Genomic DNA, 19,685 nt, shown 5'->3' on the forward strand with positions numbered 1-19,685 from the left:
GTTTTCGACTAATATTTTGCTTCGCATTGATATTTACTTGATTAGAGTAGATATAGAAACAAATGTTTTATATAATTGATCCCAATTAGATTGAGACTAAAGCTTCGATATTATTTAATTATGATAAAAGTATTTCTCGGTGGTTTATAAGTTTTTAAAATATGAGTTTGTTGTGAGTTTTGATTTAGATTTTTTTTTTTGTACGACAAAGAGGAGAAAAGAAGTATAAATTAAAAAAAATCCTTTATTATTTTTCTTTCTTATTGTACTTCCTCCCTTATTTTCTTTTCCCTCTTTTCCAATCATAGTGTAAAAGTTTTGGATATGAAGACTTATTAGTTCAATTGTTACGGACTATAGGGATTAAATAATATATATTTAAAAGGGCAGGGATTGCATAATCAATTTCACCAACCTATAGGGATGAAATAGTAATTTAACCAATGTTTAATTTACGTTGATTTTCAAAAAAAAAAAAAAAAAAAAATTTAACGTTGTCGGCGAACACCCGTTAGAGAAATAAGAACGACAGTTGTATTTCTCTATAAGGGTGTTGTTATATTTGGTGTACTTTGACGACAAGTCGTCCAGTTCAGTGACAAATTACGATTACGGAGAACAAGGGAACTAAGAACAAGCTACGGCTTCCTTCCCCACATTTTTGTTTCTATGTTTTTAACTACAGCCTCGAAATAAGCAAATTCGAGATAGCTTCTGCTTATTCAAAAGCGCGCGATTTTACAGAGAGCAGAAGAAAACGATCGAAAACCTAATGGCCACAATTCCTGCTTCCATAAACCCTTCCTTATTGACTCACAAACCATCTGATAAACATTCCACTCTCTACTTCACTAAGCCCATCTTCAGCCTCCCTTTGCCTTTAACTCATTCTTCGCCTAATCTTTTTCCGTTTAAACGACAGTTTTTTAGAAGCTGCACGGCTCCCAATGCTTCCTTGAAGGTTCTATGTCTTGCCTATCATATGTTTGATGAAATGCTTATGTAGATAGAATTAATCAAATTTGAGCTTGTTTTTGTATTTTCAGGAGACTTTGGGTAATTTGACGAAAAAGGTAGGTGATTTTGCCAGTTTGAACTACTGGGTTGTGAGGGACTACTATCGTCTTGTTCAGTCAGTTAATGCCCTTGAGTTGCAGATTCAGAGACTCTCTGATGAGCAGGTTTGTTGGTTTTAATTGGTTTGGATTAAGTGGAGCGTGACAGCTGGTGTTTTAAGTTGTTATAAATGGTTTGTATTTGTTTCTTTCAGTTGAGTGACAAAACTGTGGAGTTCAGAAGAAGATTAAGAGAAGGAGAGACACTAGCAGATATTCAAGCCGGTTTGCAGCTAACTGACTATTCTAATTTGATCTGAATTGCATAAATGATGAATTGTAGAGAATATCATATGGGAGTTAACTCATTTTTTTTCTCTGCCATTACTTTCTAGAGGCCTTTGCTGTTGTTCGTGAAGCTGCAAGAAGGAAACTTGGAATGCGCCATTTTGATGTGCAGGTTTATGTTTATGTGTACTCATATACATGCATATGACAGAATTATATTAGAGTGCGTGCTATATTTACTAGAAATGAGGTCATTAGGCTTATTTATGCTGCAAATTGCACTCACAGATTATTGGTGGTGCGGTGCTACATGATGGATCAATTGCTGAGATGAAAACAGGGGAGGGAAAAACATTGGTTTCAACATTGGCTGCATATCTTAATGCACTGACTGGTGACGGCGTCCATGGTACTTTTCATATTCTTTTCTGAAAGATGCCATTTCTTTCTTTTAAACTACCTGGATATGCCCAGGAATAGGAGTCTTGCTGATATCCCTAGAACAGGTTTAAATAGTATTTATGGACTTGCGAAGATATGATTAAGATGTTCGATTGTTCAAATGTTAAAAGGCAACTCAACTATAAAAGATGTATAGGAGTTTTGTCCTATTGGGCTTCTCATGTTTCTCATGAAGCCATTACTTTTATGGAAGCTCATTGAAAGTTTTGTTGCCTATGTGAAGCTGTTTATCTCCACTGGATAGCATTTATGTTTTATTTCATTTCAAATTGTTGCAAGGAATCATTCATATAGAAATTAGGTGCAATATTCTTTTAGCTTTAACAATTATGATTATGAAGATGCATGCATTTGGCCTCTTTGTGAGGTTGCCATGAAAATTGAGAAGTAAATTATTTTGATTGTCATCGAGTCAGACAAGTTTAAATAAATGAGGGTGCGTTTACTTACAGAAAGCAGTTTCCTGTTTTCTATTTTCTATTTTCTAAGAAAATAATTTTCTTAGAAAATGAAAGCTAGAAAACAGAAAATGGAAAATGTTTTCACTTGGTAATAATAAAAAAATATATTTTAATTTAACTTCACATACATTATTCATAACTTTCATAATTAAAAGAAATAAAATGTTATAAAATAAATTTAGAAATTTTTTATGTAAAAATTTTTGAACTGGATTGATTGATTGTTTATAATAATAATAATATCATTTTTTTTTTAAATTAAAGTATATGATATATTTGTAATAATAAAATTAATTATTTATTAAAGCATAATATAAAATTTATGTTATTTAAATGTTTTATGGAAAAAATTATTTGTAGATATTATAATTTTAATTATAAAAATATCATTTTTTGAAATAGAAAACAGTTGGAAAACATGTATCTGTCATAAAGGAAAATTTTGGAAAACAACTTAAAACTATTTTCCAAATCTTAGCTAAATTTTGGAAAACTAGAAAACGGGTTTTCTAGTTTTCCGCATAGAAAATTGATGATTTAAATACAAAACTCTGTTTTCTAGTTTTCTTGGAAAACTTTTCTAGAAAACTACTTCAGTTTTCTTGGAATACTTCAGTTTTCTACAAGTGAACACACTCTAAGCTTTTGGAAAACATTTGTTGCTATTCCATCATTGAGATTTTAAATTGGCAGTTTTGGTCTGGAACAGTGACAAAGGAGATCTAGATATAATTTTTGTCGGTCAAGATGTTTTTTTCCCAGAAGTTTATTTGGTTCCTCCTAAAAAGAGGCACTCTGTAGTTTGTGTTATAGGAAATTTGGAATCTAATGCTGTATATATGGTTTCATGTTGTTTTTTTGGGATGATAACAATTGCAAGGAATCACACCTCATTAATTTATTATTGTTGAAGCATACTTTTTTGGGAGCCAGAATTTTAAGTGTCTTCCCTGTTCAATGCTTTAGACCTCTTTACTCACTGTTGACAATTTTTGAAACACCATTAAGTTGAATATGTTGCTTTCTTAAGTTAGCTGTAGATCTGATGATTATGCTTTTCTTGGCAGTGGTAACTGTGAATGATTATCTGGCTCAACGTGATGCTGAGTGGATGGGTCGTGTTCATCGTTTCTTAGGTCTTTCAGTTGGTCTTATTCAGGTATAAATTCATTGAATATGCATGAAATTGTGCCCTAACATTGTTTTAATACACAATCTTTTGTTGCATGGATTTCCAGAAGGGGATGACAGCTAAAGAGAGGAGATCCAATTACCAGTGTGATATAACATACACCAACAATTCTGTAAGTTGCATATAGTCTATTGCAATACCTTAATTATCATTAATACTATTTCAATTTGCTTTTGTGTTAATGGCTGTTACTTTATCGCTTGAATTCTTTTCTTGACAGTGTCTTGGTCAGGCTAAATGTTGACTAATGCATTCCTCTAAGTTTTATCTTCTTCTTGATGACATTTTGATTCTTGATGCCCTCAGGAACTTGGCTTTGATTATCTACGAGATAATCTTGCTGCAAACAGTGAACAGCTTGTGATGAGATGGTATATTTGAAGATAGTGTTCAAAGTTCATTCCTCATTTTTGTTTCTTTTTTCTTTCTTAGGAATACTAATGTTCTATGTGAATAAACAGGCCGAAACCATTTCATTTTGCAATAGTTGATGAAGTTGATTCAGTTCTCATTGATGAAGGGAGAAATCCATTGTTGATAAGTGGTGAGGTAATGAACACCTTGCTCATTAGTAATTGCAAATATTAGGTAGCGACTATGTGTAGTAAATCTCAGTCACCCTTGTGGTGACAGCTTATTAGGTATTTATATTAATAATAGAGAACATTTGCCATTGAAAAAAAATAACTTTTTAGCATGGTTTTTCTCCTCTCTTTCTTCATGCTAGGCTAATAAAGATGCTGCAAGATATCCAGTTGCCGCTAAGGTGGCTGAACTACTTGTTCGTGGCCTTGTGAGTCTACTGTGCTTCCTTGTTCTAGTTTGTATGTAATCGTGTATTTTGGTTATATTTTAAGTTAACAATCAATTATATTTTAATTATTCTACTTTACGAATTAATCCTGGTTACAGCATTACAATGTTGAGCTTAAAGATAATTCAGTGGAGTTGACTGAGGAAGGAATAGCACTTGCTGAAATGGCTCTCGAAACAAATGATTTGTGGGATGAAAATGATCCTTGGGCGAGGTAATTTTTTTCGTCCAAGAACTGTGTTATCCCTCCTTACCATTGATAGGAAGTGGTGTTGAAAGAATATTTCGAATTTCTTTTTTATTGTGTGTATTATATTTTCAATCTCTACATCACTATATATATACACAAGATTGTTCCAATATAGGAAGAGATCTAAATAGGAATAAACCTAAATTAGGAAAGACAATAAACCTAAACTAGGAAAGACAATATTGATTTTAATTACAAAGCTTTCAACACTCCCCCTCAAGTTGGTGCATAGATATTACTCATGCCCAACTTGCAAATCAAAGGATGAAACAGTTTGCTATTCAAACCCTTCGTGAAAACATCGGCTAGTTGCTCTTTTGAAGCTATATAGGAGACCTTTATAAGGCCTTCAACTATCTTCTCTTTTATAAAGTGACGATCAATCTCTATGTGCTTAGTTCGATCATGCTGGACTGGATTATTCATAATACTGATGGCTGCTTTACTATCACAAAACAAGGATATATTTGTTGTTTCAACCAACTTTAACTCTTCCATTAATCTGCGCAACCATAGGAGTTCACATATTCCTTGTGCCATAGCTCTATATTCTGCTTCTGCACTGGACCTTGCAACAACAGCCTGCTTCTTGCTTCTCCATGTGACAAGGTTTCCTCCAACAAAAACACAATATCCTGAGGTTGATCTCCTATCATCAAGAGAACCAGCCCAATCCGCATCTGTATAGCCTGTTATTGTCAAATGGCCATGTTTAGAAAATAAAAGTCCTCTACCAGGAGCTGATTTTAAATATCTTAGAATCCGATGCACAGCTTCTAAGTGAGACTCCCGAGGGTCATGCATATACTGACTCACTAAACTTACAGCATAGGCAATATCTGGTCTAGTATGGGCAAGGTAAATCAACCTCCCGACCAATCTCTGATACCTGCCAACATCAATTGAACTTCCCACTCCAGCTTGAAGCTTATGATTGGCTTCAATAGGTGATTCTGCGGGTTTACATCCCAACATACCAGTTTCTTTAAGGAGATCAAGGATGTACTTTCTTTGAGAAATAAAAATCCCTTTTTCTGATCTAGCAACTTCTATCCCAAGGAAATATCTCAACTTTCCCAAATCCTTAATCTCAAACTCCCTAGCTAACAAATTTCTCAAGTGAGTCATTTCTTCTTCATTATTTCCAGTCATCACTATATCATCAACATAAACAATAAGCAAGGTGATCTTACCTTTATGATGTTTGATGAACAAAGTATGATCAGCATCGCTCTGTATGTACCCAAAAGAAAGCATAGCTTTACTAAACCTTTCAAACCATGCCCTTGGTGATTGCTTCAGCCCATATAATGACTTCTTCAGCTTGCAAACTTTTCCTCTGGTCTTGTCATCATCAAATCCAGGAGGAATCTCCATATACACCTCTTCTTTCAAATCACCATGTAGAAAAGCGTTTTTAACATCAAACTGATGTAATTCCCAGTCAAGATTGGCTGCACAAGACAGCAAAATTCTAATTGTATTCATTTTGGCTACAGGGGCAAAAGTTTCCTGGTAATCAACTCCATAGGTCTGACTGAACCCTCTAGCTACCAATCTGGCCTTGTACCTCTCAATGGAACCATCTGCCTTATGTTTAACTGTGAACACCCATTTACATCCAACTGGCTTCTTTCCTGATGGAGGAGTTACAAGATCCCATGTCTCGTTTTTTGCCAAAGCTCTCATCTCCTCAACCATTGCAGCCTTCCATTTTGAGTCCTGTAATGCCTCTTGCCAATCCTGCGGTATAGAAACAGAAGAAACAGACAAAACAAAGGCTCTATAGGAAGGGGACAGAGCATTATAAGAGATGAAATGGGAGATAGGATGTTTAGTGCATGTTCTAACTCCTTTTCTAAGAGCAATAGGAATATCAAGGTCATTGTCAGAAGGGCTGGAATCAAGATTAGGATCAGAATCATCAGGAATTAAAGAAGACTCACCAAGTTCTTGTTCGGCTGTATTTTCAGAGCCTGAAATTGGAGAAGACGGTTGATCAGAGGTCTCATGCTCCATGGTTGTATCTGTATTAGTCCGTCGTGTGTAGGTTTTCAAATCAGGTCTATCCAATCTTTCTAGAGGTTTGGGTTGTTCTCTCCTATTATCTATGTCTACAGGAAACTCCCCCTGGAAAGGAACGTCATTCATCACCTCTTCCATCTGATATTTCTCCCCCTGAAGAGGTGATTGGGAAGGAAAATAAGACTCAAATTCCCGAAAGGTAACATCCATACTCACAAAATATTTTCTAGAAGGAGGATGATAACACTTGTATCCTTTTTGAGTAGCAGAGTAACCAACAAACACACACTTCAAGGCTCTAGGATCTAATTTGCTTAGACCATTCTGATGAACAAAACAAACACAACCAAAGACTTTAGGAGGTACAATATAAGAGTTTTTTCCTTGAAGAACCTCTAATGGAGTTTTAAAATTTAAAGTACGAAGAGGCATACGATTGATAAGGTAAGCAGCAGTCAAAATAGCATCCCCCCAATATGGTTTGGGAAGATTCATAGTGAACATAAGAGACCTAGCTACTTCCAGTAAATGCCTATTTTTTCTTTCCGCAACTCCATTTTGAGCACTAGTATTGACACAACTAGTTTGATGTATAATACCATTAGAATCTAAATAGGTACGAAAAACTGCATTCATGTATTCAGTACCATTATCAGTTCTTAGGATTTTAACATGCGCATCAAACTGAGTACAAATCATTCTATGGAAATTCTGAAAACACGAAAAAACTTCATTTTTTGTTTTCATCAAATAAACCCAAGTTAATCTAGTACAACAATCAATAAAGGTCACAAACCACCTATAACCAGAAAGAGAGACAGTTTTAGTAGGACCCCATACATCAGAATGAATAGTAGCAAAAGGAATCAAGCTTTTATTATTAATTTGAGAATAAGAATGCCTGGTGTGTTTGGCAAGTTCACAAGCATCACATACTAATGAATCGAAATCACACTTAGCAAATAAAGTGGGAAATAAACGTCCTAAAACAGAAAAAGAGGGATGTCCTAATCTCCTATGCCATTGAATAACTTCATGGGAAGGATTTCTAGAAGTTCCTAACAAAGCTTGACCGGTACCCGACTTTGAAAAACGACAAATGTCATCCAACAGATACAGTCCATCGCGCAAGCTACCACTGCCAATCGTTCTCCCCGTGTTCAGTTCCTGAAATATACAATGAGTAGGGTAAAAGGTTACTTTGCAATTAAGCGCTTTTGTGATTAAGCTAACAGATAATAGATTAATAGGGAATCTAGGGACATGAAGAACAGAGGAGAGTTTAATATTGGAAGTACAGTTAATAGAACCTGTGCCAGCAATGGGTACTAAGGAGCCATCCGCAATGCGAATTTTTTCTGTGCCTTGATACTTAGAATATGTAAGGAAATGTTTTATAGAGCCTGTTGTATGTTTATTTGCTCCTGAATCTATAACCCAAGAGGGTTTTGCAATTTTTGCAAGAAAGGTAAGAAAAGCATTACCTGAATTAACAAAATTAGAAGTTGCAGTCTGAGTTGAGGAAGAATCAAGCTGTGACAACAATCGTTTCAGGGACTGAATTTCCTTATCAGAAAAGCTACCAGTAGTAGATGTTTCCTCACATAAAGCTCCACCATCAGATATGTGTGCCTGCAGTCTAGAAGAACTGACCCGCTTTCCTCCACGCCCTTTAGTTGGGCGTCCATGTAATTTCCAGCAGAACTCCTTCGTGTGCCTGTTCTTACCACAATAGTCACAAAATAATTGATCTCTGTTTGAAGAACCGTTCTTGGTAGCCTGTATATGTTCACTTGCAGAATTAGCAATCAACCCTGCTTTATCAATTGTAGATCTGTGAACCATTGCATTCCTCCGAGTCTCCTCTTGCTGTACAAAAGAATATGCTTGTCGCAAGGATGGAAAAGGATCTCGTCCAAGAACTTGGACTCGAATTTGATCATATTCGTTGTTTAAGCCAGCTAGAAAATCATACACACGTTCTACTTCAATCAACTTCTGAACTTGAGTCGCATCATCAGTACATTTGGCTTGAAAGTCTTGGTAATAATCCAGTTCTTGCCATAACCCACTAAGTTCAGCAAAATACTGAGCGATAGTCAGATCTCCCTGTTTGGTTTCATGAACTTTCTGTCGCAATTCATACCTCTGAGCATAGTTTCCAGTTTGCGAATACGTCTGTGAAGCGGCATCCCATATCTTCTTAGCTGTATCAAGAAGCAAATAGCCTCGGGAAATAGTTGGCTGCATGGAATTTATTAACCAAGACATAATAAGAGAATTCTCGGATTTCCATTTGTTAAAGCCTGGATCTGTCGAACCTGGTTTAGTTGCGCCACCATCAAGGTATCCCTGCAAACCTCTTGCTTCAATGAATAATAAGCAAGATCGAGACCAAGCCAGGTAGTTTGTTCCATCTAACTTCACCGGACTAATCTGAAGAGAGGGGCTCTCTGAGTGAAAACCCATATCTACCTTTTTTCCGTCAGCCATATTGTCAGAAAAAAATTTTTAAGCGGCAGTGGCGAAGAACTAGCAGCGGCAGAAATCAACCAAAAAAAAAAAAAAGGAAAAAATTGCAAAAAGCAAAACTGGTGCTGAAGAACCAGCAAGGGAAGAACGCCACAACAAATCGAGGCCGTCGGAACAAAAAATGTCGATGGATCTCGCCGGAAACAGCTGCACGCGCCGGCGCGTGAAGAACGGCCGAAAACTTCTGGCGGCGCGTGTGCACACGCGCGTGGTCGGACAGCGACGCGGCTTGGATGGAGGGCCGATCGGCAGTCCCTCTTCCTTCTGAGCTGGGCGGTGATGGCCAACTCCTAACTCCGGCGGCACTGTGTATATCTCAGCCCTGTTTCAAATCGAAACCGTCGCCGAAAAAATTCACGGCAATGGCTCTGATACCATGTTGAAAGAATATTTCGAATTTCTTTTTTATTGTGTGTATTATATTTTCAATCTCTACATCACTATATATATACACAAGATAGTTCCAATATAGGAAGAGATCTAAATAGGAATAAACCTAAATTAGGAAAGACAATAAACCTAAACTAGGAAAGACAATATTGATTTTAATTACAAAGCTTTCAACAAGTGGGAAGCGCATTATATACCAGATTTTTCTTCAAAAATTTTTAGTTCCTTCTTGAGGTTTTTCTTTCAAGTATGTACAAACCTGTGCCTCAATTTGTTTGAGTTATGTCAAACTGCTTTCTTTTGTATATTTCATTTTTCCTAAGGCGGATATTTGGTTACTAGAATTCAACATTTCTGTGAAAAATTACTTTTCTAGGAAAGTCGATTTCTAGGAAAATAATTACTGGAATGTTGAATTATCTTATTTAGGCTGCAAATAAAACCTTTCCAGGAAAGTAAGATAATTACAATAAATTATATTATTTCCCTCAGTTCAAGTATCTTTTATACTTAATCTGTAAGGATACGGTAAATATAAACACAAATATTAATGCAATGAAATTTTTATAATAACCAATTAACATGAAATTTAAATATTGTTTAAAAATTACTTAATAAATATAACTTGTAAAATGATCAGCATATATGATCTTTTAAAATAAAATTGCAAAATTTCAGCAAATGAAAAAAAAAAAAAGACAAAAATAAATGAACAAAATCTTATATTTGTTGAAATATTTCATAATTAAGGCTATTAATGTAATTATATTTTTTTAAAATATCTTATTTTTTAGGGAAATTTAATTTACGCACCCTTTGAGATGGGAAAGTACTTTCGATATATTGAAAATTACAGATGGGACTTAGGTATTCAGGAATTGGATTTTCCTGTGAGATTTTGCAACCAAATGCCCCCTAAGTGAATTGACTTTGTATGTCATCCAGGTGCAAGTGCAAACTATAGTATCTGCATTATTTAATTTATGCTCTTACCTAGGGATGGGCTTACCAAGTCAATCCTCTTTTATTTCGCTTTGTACTAACTTGTGAGTGAAATATTGCAGATTTGTAATGAATGCTTTGAAAGCTAAGGAGTTCTATCGGCGAGACGTTCAATACATTGTTAGAAATGGGAAAGCGCTCATAATTAATGAGGTATTTCAATGTCATTTAACATCTGCTATTTTATATTCTCTATGTGCTGAGGCAACTCCTTCATGTGTTTAATGCACAAATAGAAGTTCAAGAAACATATAAAATTTATGCAGTTGACAGGAAGAGTTGAAGAAAAAAGAAGATGGTCCGAAGGAATTCACCAGGCTGTAGAGGCTAAAGAGGGTCTGAAGATTCAGGTACAACTTGAAGATTGAATACTGTTTCCTAAAGTTTATTTTGCAACAACAACAGTGAAAACCAACTATATTATCCAATTGAAAATTGTAAATTTTTCTCTAGGCTGATTCAGTTGTTGTGGCACAAATCACATACCAATCGCTGTTTAAGCTCTATCCGAAGCTGTCTGGAATGACTGGGACAGCAAAAACTGAAGTAAGGATGGTCATTTGTATCATACCATTATATTTACTAATTCTCATACAATATAGTCAGCCATGCTATTAGTTTTTTTTTTTAAACAAGCTATACGCTAGTTATTATGCAAATCTTATTCTGAAATTTCTACTATCTCATTCAGGAAAAAGAATTTTTGAAAATGTTCCAGATGCCAGTTATTGATGTGCCCACAAATTTACCAAATATTCGTAAAGATTTACCCATTCAAGCTTTTGCGGTAGGGTTCATTTTTTCTTTCTGATGTATCAGCCGGTCCACATTCATTGATTTCATTTTTATGAACTCAATCAGACTGCTCGTGGGAAATGGGAGCATGTCCGTCAAGAAATTGAATACATGTTTAGACAGGGCCGCCCAGTTTTAGTGGGGACCACCAGGTAAATCTCTAGAATTGCTCTTATATTTATGTGTGCCAAATATTCCTTCAACTTGATATAATTTTAAGACCACACAGCAAACTAGCACCTCATATAGAGTTTGTGATGCATCAAGGTTTCTTCTACCATTAGTATTTTTCCAAAACTGAATTAACGGAAGGTAGTTCTACACCTAAAGAAATACCAAACTAAGATGAACATTCTTTTGAAAAGGGTTTTTTCCCCCCCTTTTCACAATAAGTAGTGAATAGATGGAAGCTACTTCCATGCTGTTTAACCTTGTATATGATGTTCGAAGTAGCCAAAAAGTGAAGATATCAACATCAAGTTTTTGAAGTATCATTGAAGCAGTGGAGGACACAATGAAGGGATGAACATAGTATGCTCCATTTCCAATCAGCATTGTTTTCTTCCAGTGCAAATTCTATATAGCAAATAATGAGTTTTTTTATTACCTTGTAAGAATGGCGAAATTCTGATGTTTTATCTTATCAGTTTGCTGGATTTTCTTTTACATGTACATGTGCAAAATGGTTCTATTTGAATTTTGAAATATCTGGAGTTTCATGTTCTGTTTTATGTGGGACACTGTTATTAGAGTTTCTTTTATAAGTGTTTAACAGCAATCAGATCTTTAACTAATCCTTCTCCTCTTGTTACAGCGTTGAGAATTCCGAATATCTGTCAGATCTGCTGAAGCAGTGGAAAATCCCTCACAATGTCCTTAATGCACGACCCAAGGTTGACAAAATTTAACCATTTTGCTGTCAATTGGCCTGCAGTTTGCTACATTAACTAGTCATTTTAATTGTTTTCTATATAGTCTTTTTACCCCGTTTCTTTTGTTGCTGTTTTCCCATTAGTATGCTGCAAAGGAAGCTGAAATTATTGCCCAAGCAGGACGAAAATATGCCATTACTATTTCTACAAATATGGCTGGCCGAGGCACTGATATAATTCTGGGAGGAAACCCAAAGGTAAATATGCTTGCTGGATGATTTAGTTCTTAATGTTCTTTAGTTAAACTTTCTGGCTCTCTTTTTATTGACCTTGTGAGACTTGGATGGTAAACCATGTTCTCATTGTGGCTTTACAAATTCGCTTATGATTTCTGGATTGGAGTATTCCTTTGATATTGGGAGGATGTGTGACTTATTTTACCTTCTCTGACCATAATATTTATAGATGCTTGCCAAAGAAATTGTAGAGGACAGGTTGCTTTCTCATCTAACACGAGAAACTCCTGATGTTGAAGTTGATGGCGAGACAATGTCTCGGAAGGTGATTGATTGCTTGTGTTATAGGAACTTGACCAACTTTTCCAAATTTTAATCTCTCTTTTTCTGTAGGTAATGTCAAACATAAAGGTTGGATTAACATCATTGGCTCTGCTAGGGAGGAGTGCACTGATGGGTTTGTGACTCAACTTGAAAGCTTTTGAACTGCCTCCTTTCATATATATATATATTGAGAAGTATGCTATGAGCTTAATGACTATATATTCATTTTGAATGTGAACTCCCAAGCTAAATATGTTGGCAAAAGCGAGGGTAAGAATTGGACATATCAGGAGGCAAAATCAATGATATCAGAGTCTGTGGAAATGAGCCAATCAATGGATGTGAAGGAGCTGCAGATGCTTGCTAATGAACAGTCTGAATTCTACCCTCTTGGCCCAACAATTGCACTTGCTTATTTATCGGTTCTGAAGGATTGTGAAATGCACTGTCTCTGTGAAGGGTCTGAAGTGAAAAGGCTTGGGGGGCTCCACGTGACTGGGACATCATTACACGAATCTAGGAGAATAGATAACCAGGTGAGTCATTAAGTAAAACAGTTTTCTGTGGAAGCAAGTATAATAAATTTAAGGCATTGTTCATTTAGCATGTTTGAGGTACCTTTCTGGCTTACAGGGGAATGTTGCTTAAATTGGGGCCAATGATGCATGATTGATACTTCAAGAATAGCCAATCAAACTTAGTCATGTTTCAAAGTGCTGTATAGTATTTTAAAATGTGTAGTTCTTTTGGGCATGAATAAACAATTTTCAATTGCTTCGTGAAAAACTAAAACTTAAAGTTTTCTTCTGTTGGATTTTGGTGTTTTTAGTAGTTTTTCTTTTTGGTTCTTGCAATATGTGTAACTCGTGCAAGCCTTTCTTTGATGGGACTCATGCTTTCTATGGTGAAATTCTCACTTGGCCAGAATTTAAGTTAGTTCCATAGTTCAGTCATCTTGATGACATCTGTAGAGTTTGATGCATTAATTTTGAGATGTGTAACGTGGTTATGCGATTTCCAGCATAAGAATTGATGAATTTCATTGTTTGATTAACTTACTGGTGTAGAGTTCCAAATTATTTCATAGCCAAAGGCATTGTCCTGTATTTGCAACTGTTCAATGCTTATTCTTGATGTTAATACAAGAACAAATAATATCAATCTGGAGGATCTAGAAATAACTGTCATTCTTATGGATGATATATATGTTTGTTTTTTATTTTATTCTGTCACTTAAAAGCATAGTTCTGTTTGTTTTTTCCCCAAAAATAGCTTCGTGGAAGAGCAGGAAGGCAAGGGGATCCTGGATCTACACGATTTATGGTTAGGTAGTATATTCTGTACTTTTCTATGAGCTTCTCTTAATATTTTCCATTCTCTTGTTCTTGAACTGAATTTTACTGACTAATGCAATAGAGATATATTGCATATGTAATGTGAACTATAAATATTTTGGCATATGAGTGTAGCTCAGGAGACTATCCTTGATGTGGGTTTCATTACAAGAACTTTTTCCTTGACATGACAACCTACCTTCTTAGAGCCACCAAGGCCTTCTCAATAGTTATATGAAATCGGTAATTATGTCAAATGGTTTAAAATAAAAAAATGTGCAACATGAAAAGGATCTGAGGGAAACAAACATGTGTTCGATCTCTACTGCAAAATCTTTTTCTTCTTTACCATCATGGTGATTTCAATTGGAGGGAACTGATTTACTGTATCTCTTATGGGACTAAAAGCCCAACTTGCATTTCATTCATTCAAAGAAGTTGTATTGAGGGTACAGTAGGATCTGAACCTCTTAGAATAATAATGGAAAGCAGTGGATCCCAAAATCCTAGTGTGGTGAATCGCATGGAGTAGATTATGTCAATTCATCAGCCTTTTTGTTTGGTGCATATGAACTGTGGAAAAACAATTTAACTGTGAGTTTCAAAGATGGTCGTGCCTACTGGTATTTGTTGAGATAGGGGGTCAAATAAGTGAAAAATTTGCCTTCTAACTATTAATCAGTTGGCTGAACAGCTATGTAAAAGCTCAAAAGAAACTCTGGCATGCATAATGCTTGATGCTGGTTCTATCCTCTTAACCTTTTTGGTTAATTCTATATTCTCTTAAATGGAAATGATGGCAGCAATTTCTTTTCATAGAATGTATTTTTGAATGTTAAATCATGAGGCATTTTAGATGACTTCTGTACTATATCTGAACAGTTTGCAGGATGAGATGTTTCAAAAGTTTAATTTTGATACTGAGTGGGCAGTTAGACTTATCTCAAGGATAACTAATGATGAGGATATACCAATTGAAGGTGATGCAATTGTAAAACAGGTTTGGTTTCGCTCATGTGCATAGCCATGCATCATTCTCCTTTTATTTTTGTGGTCGTATCTCATTCTTGTTGAGCAGCTTATTAGTAACTTGCGCTCCCATAACTTTTTAGCTTTTAGCTCTGCAAATCAATGCAGAAAAGTACTTCTTTGGCATAAGAAAGAGCCTGGTTGACTTCGATGAAGTATTAGAGGTATGCATATGGGAGTAACAATTTTCTCCTTTTTATTTTTGGCTGCTGTCACTAGCACAATAACTTGATTAGTTGGTCTCTACTTAACTTGCTATTTGTGGCCTGCTTCCAATAACACATGTATTGAGTTCAGTTTGATCAAGTCTTGTCATGATTTGCCCTGCTCATTTCATCAAATGCAAAAACTATAATGAATTGAAGATTTTATCCAGTGAGTGCTAATAGTTGACTTTTTCTAACCATTTCACTCTCAACCAAGAATAATTATGTAATGTAATGTGGAATTATTTAGTGTTCAAAAAATTCACTGTATAAAACATCAATTATTACAGCTCATCAAATTGTTTGATGTGTTTGACAGGTACAAAGAAAACATGTCTACAACCTCAGGCAGTTAATTTTAACAGGTGACAGTGAAAGTTGTGCACAACACATATCCCAGTGAGTACCATTCTTTGTTTGCTCTTTCATTGTGCAACTTTGATGGCAATTTTTAACATGATTGCTTGTGTTTGCAATGCATTCAAGTGCTCCCTTGTTTCTTGAGAGTTCAACTCTCTTGACAGCATTATAGCATTTAAATTCTACTGCCGCCATGCATGAGATCCAAGATGAATAATCTCCATTTGGTTTGCTTGCTTTTTGCCATCTACAAATTTAGATTTTCCTTGAAACTAATAAAATAATATTTAAGTATAGCTGGTAAATGCATGATTTTTTTTTTTTTGCTTTTTACAGAAGTATTTCTTTTGCATTTTAAAATATTGCCTTTTGCTGTCTGACCAAACATTTTGCCTTTTGCTTTCAAAATAGGAAAAAGCATAAAAAGTGACTTAACCAAATAGAGTCCAGGACATGAAAGTTTCTTACTTTTATATTTTTATGCATTTGTGTAAATGCTCATGCAATTAGCATACCAGTACAGTCATCAGGCTTGGTATTCTATGATGAAATATGTGAGACAACAAATACGAGAGTAATTACCTGATACCCCTTCTTCAAAGAGTACATAATACTAACATAGGATATATAAATTAAATTGTCAATACTGCAGACAACAATAATTTTGTAAAATTGAAGAAATAAAGGTGAACCCATTTTGGTGCTAATTTTTATGGTTAAGGGTCTAGCATTTCAAGGTTAGAATTGGGATCTGGTAGACCTGATGCTATCCTGGCATCATGGGTAATATAATATAAAAATTTAATCTTATAGGACAAAGTTATGTCGACATAAAAAAAACATATCTTTTGTTTCAGTTGCTGGTTCTATCTGACCTGTTTGTGAGTTCTGGCTTCCTGTTATAAATATAGTTATCTCTAAGTTGGGTTCTGCACGGAGTGATATTCTTGTTTATTTTACTCATATTTGTATAAAGTTTTTTGATCTAGTTTTGAAACTGCTTCTTAGGTACATGCAAGCGGTAGTAGATGAGCTTGTCTTGGGCAATGCTGATCCCCTGAAGGTAGTACATATCCTAGACAATAGTGTACCTCCATTTATATTTTCCTTTTACTTATTTCTGTAATTCTGATTGATAGCATCCACGGAGCTGGAATTTGGATAAGCTCTTGAAGGAGTTCATTACTATTGGGGGGGAGCTATTGGATGGTTAGTTGATTTTAGATACTTTATTTGTATATTTCTTTATTTTGTTATTGTATTTATTTTGTTAGTTATTTATATTGAACTACAGCCATTATATTTTATTACGAATTTTGCTTTAATGGAATCTTTTTCCCAGACTCATTTGCAGGGATCACCAAGGAAGCCTTGCTAAAGTCTCTTCTACAACTTCATGGCTCAAGCTATATAGATATTTATGACTTTTACCTTCCAAACTTGCCAAAGCCTCCAAATGCTTTTCGAGGAATTCGCAGAAAGTGTTATTCATTAAAGCATTGGCTTACTATTTGTTCTGATGAATTGACTGAGTGAGTCCTATCCTAGTGGCCATATTCTTTGGTTCTGTATACCATACCTGTATTTTGAGTTTACTCTCTGAACTGTCTAATGTAGGAATGGTGAACACCGGGCAACTACCAATCTTCTTCGCAAATACCTTGGAGATTTCCTAATAGCTACGTATTGGAACATTGTACAAGAATCTGGTTATGATGATGCATATATCAAGGAAATTGAGGTGTTTCTCCTTTAACTGCTTCTTTCATGTGGATTGGATCTATTTGCTTGACATTTACAGTTTCTGAATGCAAATATACAAGCTTAAAAACAGTGTTGTTACTGAAAATTGAATTTTCCCCCCTAAATTTCCAATAACCTCTTTAGAATATCGTTTACAGTAAAAAGTAATAAAAATAATTTTGATGACGAAAATAGTTTTTGATTTCATTTTTAAAAATAAAATAAAAGAATAGCTCTAGGAATGAAGAGTAGAAAAAATGCCCACACTTATTCTTCATTAATGGATGGAAATGGAGATGAAGAATTTTATGCATGCTTCTTATGTATTTCACTGTACCTGAAAAAAAATAAAGAAAGTGCTTTTCCTTGTGGTTTGCTCAATTTATATTAAGAAACAAATGTGGTCCATGCTGAGCTTAATTCAGCCAAATTTGCGGAGGAATAATATGGATTTGGACTTCAAGTTGAATCGTCTGTTAACGGGCAGATTGTTTAGAAGATAGTTATGATGTGAAATAATTGTTTTTAATTAGCATATTTAAATATTTAATGGCGTTCTCGGACCCAAATGATAGTGATCCCTAACTCTTTCCTTGAATATTTTATGCAAATGATGCTTGCTCATTGATTCTGAATGGCAATAATATGTAGTATGTTTGTCTGTATCTGTGTCAGAACAATTGATGAATACACCTGTAGAAGAAAGGTGACTTTGTGATACTCTTGGAAGAAACACTAGTGTTCTTTTCTTTTCAGAAATTTTCTATCCTAACTTTTTTCCACCCTGCTTAATACAGAGGGCAGTTCTTCTGAAGACTCTTGACTGTTTCTGGAGAGATCATCTTATAAATATGAACAGGCTTAGTTCAGCGGTACTGTGGTTTAATTGCTTTGGTTCTCTTTAGCTTTCAGTGGGCCTAAAACTTAAATGGAATATCTCGCAGGTAAATGTTAGAAGTTTTGGACACAGAAATCCTCTTGAAGAATACAAAATCGACGGATGTCGATTTTTTATTTCAATGCTTAGCGCCACTCGGAGACTAACTGTTGAAACCCTCTTCCAGTATTGGTCGTCCCCAATGGAGTCCCAGGAACTCTTTGTATGATAAATGCATATTGCTCGTCGTATGTAAGGTGCTTGTCATTTTTCTGTTCTTCGGATGTCTACTCCTGTTAATAAGGAAATAATCTGGGTTCTAGTTAAGTTTGTCTAGAATGATAAGAAAACAGTGGCAGGAACCAGCAGCAAGGAAAATGCAATTCTGGATAAGCCAGTAGTATGCATTTCAGTAGTATCCTGAGTTGCTAACTTGTTTTGCTCTCTCTCTCTCTCTCTCTGTTCTTTTATATGCTTATTTGTTTGTTTTATTCATTTTACTCTATGCTGCTTCTTACTGGGCATGCTATTTTGCGTTAATACTCTCATTTGTTGGTGCTTTGTTCCGCTATCATCTTGGACTAAAAAGATGTAAAATATAAAATTCTTTCATGGATTGATTAGATTTAGTGTCAAGGCTATTTGTAAAGGACTATTTGATTCTTTGATTGGCAGGAAGATAAATAATATTGGAGGTTCCTGAGAATTCCATTTCTCTGGAGGATTAACTTCTGTAAACCAATGCTAATCTTCCAAGTGACCAATTCAAAAACAACTTTCATCCGATAGTATGCTCAAGGAATGCTTAATGTTTGGCATTGAAGAGGTATTAAATTTCATATGTTTTTCCTTTTCTTTTAGCTTTTCTAATCCTATGGATTTCTTCCTCTTCTGTATGAAGGTTTGTACGACGGATGTGGTAAGAACTAAGAAATGCACCTCATTGATGGGGTGACTAAGGACAGTCTGATGAACCCTTGGCTTGTCTTTTTTATTGGAAAAGTCATGCGTTACAGAAGCTGCATCAGGGCAGTGACCTTACAGCCAAATGACTTAAAATCAGTAAGAGATCGCTGATGATGAGCGTACGATGGTCAAGAGTAATGTTGGGACAGACTTGAGTATAGAATTTTGAACCACATAGCTGCCTCATTTTTCTCTCTGGTGTTGTGTAATAGTTAATGTCATAATCTATTCCAGGGAACTGCATGTTTTTTTTTTTTTTTTCCAAGTTCTATACTGCTAATATCTGCCCCCCCCCCCCCCATATGTCTTTCAATGAACATTTTGGAAATTCACAACATTCTGATTTCATTTTGGTTAACACAGAATCCAAGTTTTATAGGAAGCTCAAACCCAATCCTTATATTATAATCGAAGTATATTAGAAATGGTTTGGTAGTTTTTCTCACTTTTTGTACGAATTTAGGAGATTTTA

At 35.2% G+C, this 19,685-nt stretch overlaps 1 protein-coding gene across 3 annotated transcripts; it reads left to right on the plus strand.

Annotated features, from left to right (window-relative positions):
- The first annotated feature begins 577 nt into the window (after positions 1 to 577).
- SECA2 (Preprotein translocase SecA family protein) lies at positions 578 to 19,638 on the plus strand. Of its 3 annotated transcripts, XR_016322487.1 has the most exons (33): positions 578 to 961; positions 1,047 to 1,181; positions 1,271 to 1,340; positions 1,451 to 1,515; positions 1,632 to 1,752; positions 3,334 to 3,425; positions 3,505 to 3,570; positions 3,765 to 3,829; positions 3,920 to 4,007; positions 4,186 to 4,251; positions 4,371 to 4,486; positions 10,534 to 10,624; positions 10,738 to 10,821; positions 10,925 to 11,017; positions 11,163 to 11,258; positions 11,333 to 11,418; positions 12,081 to 12,159; positions 12,282 to 12,395; positions 12,604 to 12,699; positions 12,768 to 12,831; positions 12,945 to 13,234; positions 13,971 to 14,026; positions 14,915 to 15,032; positions 15,145 to 15,225; positions 15,587 to 15,666; positions 16,636 to 16,690; positions 16,767 to 16,836; positions 16,970 to 17,159; positions 17,245 to 17,368; positions 18,168 to 18,242; positions 18,315 to 18,504; positions 18,923 to 19,073; positions 19,149 to 19,638. XR_016322487.1 is itself a non-coding variant. In XM_089725740.1 (31 exons), the coding sequence occupies exons 1-31, from the start codon at positions 773 to 775 to the stop codon at positions 18,474 to 18,476; spliced, it is 3,177 nt and encodes a 1,058-aa protein (XP_089581866.1). In that variant the 5' UTR covers positions 578 to 772; the 3' UTR covers positions 18,477 to 18,505. The 3 variants fall into 3 exon arrangements, 1 of the variants encoding a protein (XP_089581866.1); XM_089725740.1 differs by lacking the exons at positions 18,923 to 19,073; positions 19,149 to 19,638 and having other exon boundaries at positions 18,315 to 18,505; XR_016322488.1 differs by lacking the exons at positions 578 to 961; positions 1,047 to 1,181 and having other exon boundaries at positions 1,453 to 1,515.
- The last annotated feature ends 47 nt before the right edge of the window (positions 19,639 to 19,685 follow it).

The sequence above is a fragment of the Jatropha curcas genome, chromosome 9 (genome assembly GCF_041381405.1).
Source record: "Jatropha curcas cultivar XTBG-Jc1 chromosome 9, XTBG_Jcur_1.0, whole genome shotgun sequence".
NCBI lineage: Eukaryota > Viridiplantae > Streptophyta > Magnoliopsida > Malpighiales > Euphorbiaceae > Jatropha > Jatropha curcas.